The 6,509-nt window shown below is 51.7% G+C and overlaps 1 protein-coding gene across 1 annotated transcript; it reads left to right on the plus strand.

Annotated features, from left to right (window-relative positions):
- Positions 1 to 280: 280 nt before the first annotated feature.
- On the plus strand, positions 281 to 5,952 carry RPS5 (ribosomal protein S5). Its single transcript, XM_055552141.1, has 6 exons — positions 281 to 412; positions 1,139 to 1,247; positions 4,437 to 4,646; positions 4,793 to 4,921; positions 5,664 to 5,762; positions 5,834 to 5,952. The coding sequence occupies exons 2-6, from the start codon at positions 1,140 to 1,142 to the stop codon at positions 5,900 to 5,902; spliced, it is 615 nt and encodes a 204-aa protein (XP_055408116.1). The 5' UTR covers positions 281 to 412; position 1,139; the 3' UTR covers positions 5,903 to 5,952.
- Positions 5,953 to 6,509: the final 557 nt, after the last annotated feature.

The following is a 6,509-nucleotide window of genomic DNA, read 5'->3' on the forward strand; positions in this document are numbered from 1 at the left end:
CTGCAACGCGTGCGTGTCGGTGTAGCGATCACCGCGGGCCAGACTTCTGACCTTATTAGACATGGTGGCTTTGGCCTCAAAGAGACCTCTGCGCCTGTGCAAGTGCCCCTCGACGAGCTTTCAAGGGCTGGAAGTTGGACTTCCGCCAGACTGGCTTTTGGGCCCACTTCTGCGAGAACGCATGCGGTGAATGTATACGTGTTCCGTCTGACCCTGAGGGCGCGTTTACATGCTCGTTCTGGATTGGTCTATTACTAGGCCGAGTCCACATACGCACGCGCCACCTTCGCTGACCCGGAAGTTGTCGCCTCAGTTAAAAGGCTCGGCCCGCGGAGCGCGGCCTCTTCCTGTCTGTGTCTGGGCGGCGCGTGGTCCACGCCGAGCGATAGAGACGCCTCGGCCGTGTCTTCAGGTGAGGCTGCCGCGGAGTAGGGGGTCCGAGGGGCGATCCTGGGTCTTCCGGAAGCTGTTGGTGCGCCCCGTGCCCTTGGCCTTTCCTCGTGCGGGTGACCGGATGGAGGCGCGCGGAAAGTTACCCTCGCCCTCTGGCTTCAGCGCCGCCGCCGCCGTAGCCTTGCCTCGCGGCGTACTGGAGAAGTTGCTGGCGGTTGCCTTGGTCTTTGCAGTTGTACTTTATTTACGTAAGAAGATTCCTTACATACAAGACTCACATTTTGGAGACGCTTTCTCCTACATAACAGCCCCTAAAGATCCCCTCGGGGTCGGACTCCACTTTTTGTATTGGTGAAACACGAAACCCTTATACTTTACTGATGAGGGAGCTGAGTCCAAAGGAGAGTTGTGGATCTGTAGGTTCACAGAGCTCTGGAAGAACATGGTTGGGGTTTGAATTCTAGCGGATGCACCGTCAGGGCATTTGGACTCAACCTGCCCATACCTGGGCCGCCCTGCAACTGTTGAGAGGGTGCCTGTCAGCTCTGAGCCTCAGGATTCCTGGGTAAGAGACAGGTGTGGCTTGCTGACAGATGCGTGGTTTTTCTAGCATTCAGCACGGTGGCCCCAGGTAATTCCCAGCGTTCTTTGGTTGCTGGTAATTTCCCACTTCTCAGGTTGTGCTCTGAGCTGGCCTCAGAGTCAGTTGTAAGTATGCCTGCGCTTTGACGATTTTTCTCCCTAGGATGACGGAGTGGGAAACAGCTGCACCCGCAGTAGCAGAGACCCCCGACATCAAGCTCTTTGGAAAGTGGAGCACCGATGACGTGCAGATCAATGACATTTCTCTGCAGGTGTGGAGGGTGTTACGATTATGTTCCCCAGCTGGGGGCGGGGTCACTTGAAACTTGTAGCCTTTCTCCCAAGTAGAGTTGAAGGTGGGACAGGTCAAGGAGGGATTCCTGGACCACCACACTCACCATATCTGCTTTTCTTTGTATCCTGTTAGAGGTTGCTACAGTTTTTCCCAGGAGATGGTTCCTTCCACAATAATTATCACATCCCACAGGTGGTTTAGTTTTTTTTGTGTTGTAGGGAAATATACAGAAAATTTATTTTTTAGTTTTATACATTTTGTTTTTTAAAGGTGTTTCTTATTTTACTCAAGTATTGAAAATGGCAAATATTTCGTTCAGGCTATAAAATTTGAATTATATGTTTTAGAATTAAATAAAAATGGGCAATATTCATCAAGTTCAGAAGTTGTGCCCTGGAGAGAAGAGTCAAATTACAAAGATTCAAATGCCTGAAAATCTAAACACTTTCCAGTTGTCCCTCAGTGTCTGAGGGCATGTTGGTTCCAGGAGCCCTAAGTTTACCAAAACCCTCAGGTGCTCACGTCCCTCCATTTGCACAAGTATTTTAAGTGTACAAGCCCCAAATTATTATTTTGTGGGAGGAAATCCAGTTGTCCTAGTACATTTGATTTTTGTCTTTTGGAGTTTTGTGCATCTTAACAATTTAGGCCATAAAATGTTACTTAAGTCTCATTTATATGGTATATGTATGTATCCCGCACCATTTGTTGAAGGGACTATTTATCCCATTGAATAATCTTGGCACTGTTGTTGAATATCGATTCAGCAAAGATGGAAGGGTTTATTTCTGGGTTCTGAACTCTATTTCATTGGTCTGTATGCCTTTTTTTTTTTTTGCCAGTTTCACAATCTTGACTACAGCTTTGTAATAGGTTTTGAAGTTGGTAATGGGAGCTCTCCACTGCAGCGTTGCCCCCACATTGCTTTACACTTGGGCTCATTAGGACATTTGTGGGGCCCTTATAAAAAGAAATTTATGTTTTCTGACTGCATTAGTATTGTTCAGGGGCTAAGTCATGTTTGAGTCTTTGTGACCCCGTGAACTGCAGCACATCAGGCTTCCCTGTCCTTCGCTGTCTCTCGCAGTTTCCTCAAACTCACGTCCATTGTGATGCCACCCAACCAGCATTACTATTTGTTGCTTCTATGCAATGCAGGGAACCCCGGTTTGATTCCTGCGTCCGGAAGATCCGCTGGAGAAGGGATAGGTTACCCACTCCAGTATTCTGGCCTGGAGAATTCCATGGACGTATAGTCCATGGGGTCACAAAGAGTCCAACACAACTGAGAACTGTCATTTTTCTTGTATATTACAGTACCTAGGCACTGAGCCCAACAGAAAATTCAAACCTGTTTTTCACTCTGAGTGTCTTCTAGAGCTGTTTTATTCCATGGGTCTATTGGAGGAGGTTTGCAAACTTAAAACGACCAGACAGGAAATGCTTTAGTCTTGGCAGGCCACATGATGGTCTGTCACGTGTGTGTTTGCCTCTTTATTTTTTTCCTTCTTGCTTTTTTTGGTACAAAACTTTAATAATGTAAAAACAATTTTTCACTTTTCCCTGGTGTTCTCCAAGAGGCTGGGGAAGCAGAAGTCAGCATGGTATCAAAATTCTCACTATCGGACTTCCCTGGTGGTCCAGTGGCTAAGACTCTGCACTCCCAGTGGAGGGGGCCTGGGTTCAATCCCTGGTCAGGGAACTAGATCCCACATGCTGCAACTGTGACCCTGTCCAGCCAAATAAATAAATATTAAAAAAAAAAAAAAATTCTCACTACAAAGCTGTATTGGACTCTACCATGGGGCCCAGCAACTTAACCAAATGCTTGCTGGGGTGTTTGGTATTCACAATTTTTTCTTGCACAGTGCGAGTCCCTGCATGTACACCCCTCTGTATAGTTTTGTTTGTGCAAATGGTTCTCTCCAGACGAGACTCCAGTCTGTCATGCCTATGTCAGAATCCTGTATTCTTTGCTGTCGGTCCTTGGTTTTGTAGAAACTCATTGTTTGTATATGTTCTTGTTTGTTTGTGGTAGAGTGACTTTTTAATGTAGGGTTCATCCTGGAAATAGGTCAGAAGTAGTCCTTTTCAGGTACATGGAGTCCTCTGACTCAGCCCCTCCCCCAATGATTTAGTGTTTACTAGATGTTGTCTTGGGACCTGTATGTATCCATAGGCAAGATTGTTGAATGATTCTTTTAAAACTGGTTCTCTGGGATGGATCCCCTGTCAGCCCTTTAGGGACACTAGGCAATGTCCGGGCACTTGTCTGGGTGTCAGTGGTGAGTGCTACTGAATACCCTACAGTGCGCAGGACAGCAAAGAATTGTTTGATACAAAATGTCAGTGAAGAGTGAAGGACACTGTTAAAGAAAACTGGAGTTGTGGGCCATCATCTCCGTCGTTCTCCACAACCTTCTTCCCATTACTAGGAAAGTACTCTTCTAGTGACCTTGTGAAGAAGACACTTTGTTGTTCAATTGCTAACTCTTATCTAACTCTGCAACCCCATGGACTGCAGCACACCAGGCTTCCCTCTCTTTCACTGTGCCCCAGAGTTTGCTCAGATTCATGTCCATTAAGTCGGTGATACTATCCAGCCATCTCATCCTCTGTCCTCCCCTTCTCCCGCCTTCAGTCTTTCCCAGCATCAGAGTCTTTTCCAATGAGTCAGTTCTTAGCATCAGGTGGCCAAAGTATTGGAGTTTCAGTATCAGTCCTTCCAATGAATATTCAGGGTTGATTTCCTTTAGGATTGACTGGTTTGCTCTCCTTACAGTCCACGGGACTCTCAAGAGTCTTCTCCAGCACCACACAGTTCTTTAGCACTCAGCCTTCTTTATGGCCCAACTCTCACATCTGTACATGACTACTGGAAAAACCACAGCTTTTTTTTTTTTTTTTTAAACCACAGCTTTTAACTATACAGGACTTTGTTGGCAAAGTGATGTCTCTTCTTTTTAATACTCTGTCTAGGTTGTCATAGCTTTCCTTCCAAGGGTCACTTGCTTAGATTTTAATTTTTGCGGCAGGTATGGGCTCACATCCAAAGCCCACAGGTGGGTGGGGGCTCCCATAAGCGGGTGTTGGGTCCCCCTGGTACCCTCGGATGTCCTTCCTGCTCTTGAGTGAGCTCCCTCCGTCCCCTCTTCCGCTGCCCCAGGATTACATTGCTGTCAAGGAGAAGTATGCCAAGTACCTGCCCCACAGCGCGGGCCGCTATGCGGCCAAGCGCTTCCGCAAGGCGCAGTGTCCCATCGTGGAGCGCCTCACCAACTCCATGATGATGCACGGCCGCAACAATGGCAAGAAGCTCATGACCGTGCGCATCGTCAAGCATGCCTTCGAGATCATCCACCTGCTCACTGGCGAGGTAGGGCTCGGGGCCAGGCAGGGAGAGTGCCCTCAGGCAACCCGCAGCCAACAGCGCCCCCACCATACGCATGCCGTGGTCCTCCAGGGATGGGGAGGGATGCGGGCTGGGCGTCTGGCTCACACACGTCCCCCTGCGCCCCCCAGAACCCCCTGCAGGTCCTGGTGAACGCCATCATCAACAGCGGCCCCCGGGAGGACTCCACCCGCATTGGGCGAGCTGGAACAGTGAGGCGGCAGGCCGTGGACGTGTCCCCACTGCGCCGTGTGAATCAGGTGGGCTTGGGGCCTTTGGGCACATGCGGGCACCCAGGAACCGCCACCAGGCTGGTTCAGAATGCTGCCTGGGGCAGAGGCTAGCAACTGGGGATGTTCACATCTGCATGTTTTACCTGCGTGTCATTTCCTCCAGGAAGCCTTCCACGGTTCCCACCCCACAGAGCACATCCTTGCTCTGGCCCTCTCCTGGGCATCATTTGGCTGAAGGGCCAGTTTCATTTGGGTGTATGTTTTTATGTTGTTTTCTCTTTTCTTGGACCGTGTGAGAACCCACCCATTGCAGGTGTTCTGACCGTTTTTCTGTTAACACTTCAGCGGGTGTCTCCTAGATAGTCTAGTCTGTCCCCGCCATCACCTGCAAGGAATTGAACAGCGATCTGTCGTCCACGTTGCGTCACTGGTCCAGTTTGTGGAGCTGTCAGCAGCACACCCTTTACAGTTGTTTGTTTTCAGTCAAGGCTTCCGGGCCAGGAGCACACATTGCTTTCCCCGTCTTAGCCGGTTTAAATCTGCTCCATCAGGGACCCAGGCCTCAGCCTTTGACACCCTTTTCCGTGGCCCTCTGTCTGATCCCAGCCCTAGCGGCCTGCTCTGGGCAGCACCGTGGACTCCCATTACCATGCTCGGTGGGCCTGTGGGTGGCAGCGTGGTCGGCAGGGTGTGTTAGGGGGCCTGGTACCGGAGAACCGTGAGCCCTCCTGGTGTGGGGGCACCTTTTCAGCTGGCCCCCTGCCCCTAGGCCATCTGGCTGCTGTGCACCGGCGCCCGGGAGGCCGCCTTCCGGAACATCAAGACCATTGCGGAGTGCCTGGCGGATGAACTCATCAACGCAGCTAAGGTGGGCGAGGATGCTGCAGGTGGCGGTGGGGGGAAGGGGGTCCGCGTTGAGCTAAACGTCTCTTCCTGCAGGGCTCCTCCAATTCCTACGCCATCAAGAAGAAGGACGAGCTGGAGCGCGTGGCCAAGTCTAACCGCTGATCGCTGGCTGCAGCCACAATAAACCTGTTTGCCCTGTGGGGCGGCCCCTCCTCCGTGTCTGTCCTTGGCGGGGGCTGAGTGGGAGCCGAGGGTGAGGGGCGGGCTGAGCCTGGTGTCTGAGGAGTTGGCCGCATTAATTCCTAGCGTGTCTTCGGCCTGTGGAGACCTGGATTCACCAGGGAGGACTCAGCTCGGGAAGTATCGCTGACTCAGAAACCGCGGCACCTTGGGCTGCAGGCCTGGCTGCCTGGACCGTCCCAGCAGGTGTCGGAAATGAGAGGGGTGGGGTTGTCCTGGCAGAGATGGCACTGGGCGGGCACTTGGGAGGTGCAGCCCACCCTGAGAGTTGCCAGGGAGCAGCTGGGGTCAGGGCCTGGGCCTTGGGCTACAAAAGTGTCTTCCCCCCGTCTGCTGGCCGCACAGCGGTGATCCAGTACAGTGCACTGTGGGTCTGCCCACCTTCAACCCCCAGGACCCCAGAAGGTGGCTCTGGGTACTCGGTCCCCGGCCCGGGTCCCCCCCCCCCCCCCCACATGGACACACTGGTACCCCCGATACCTCTCATCCCACAGTGACATGAGCTGGGGAAGGCTGGAGGTGGAAGGGC

The sequence above is a fragment of the Bubalus kerabau genome, chromosome 17, assembly GCF_029407905.1.
Source record: "Bubalus kerabau isolate K-KA32 ecotype Philippines breed swamp buffalo chromosome 17, PCC_UOA_SB_1v2, whole genome shotgun sequence".
NCBI classification, from domain to species: domain Eukaryota; kingdom Metazoa; phylum Chordata; class Mammalia; order Artiodactyla; family Bovidae; genus Bubalus; species Bubalus kerabau.

Excerpts from the sequence above, each read along its gene's own strand:
- RPS5 (XM_055552141.1), top strand. The coding sequence starts at position 1,140 with ATGACGGAGTGGGAAACAGCTGCACCCGCAGTAGCAGAGACCCCCGAC. Across the intron at positions 1,248-4,436 it reads TCAATGACATTTCTCTGCAG|GATTACATTGCTGTCAAGGA; the intron begins GTGTGGAGGGTG and ends CCGCTGCCCCAG. Across the intron at positions 4,647-4,792 it reads TCCACCTGCTCACTGGCGAG|AACCCCCTGCAGGTCCTGGT; the intron begins GTAGGGCTCGGG and ends TGCGCCCCCCAG.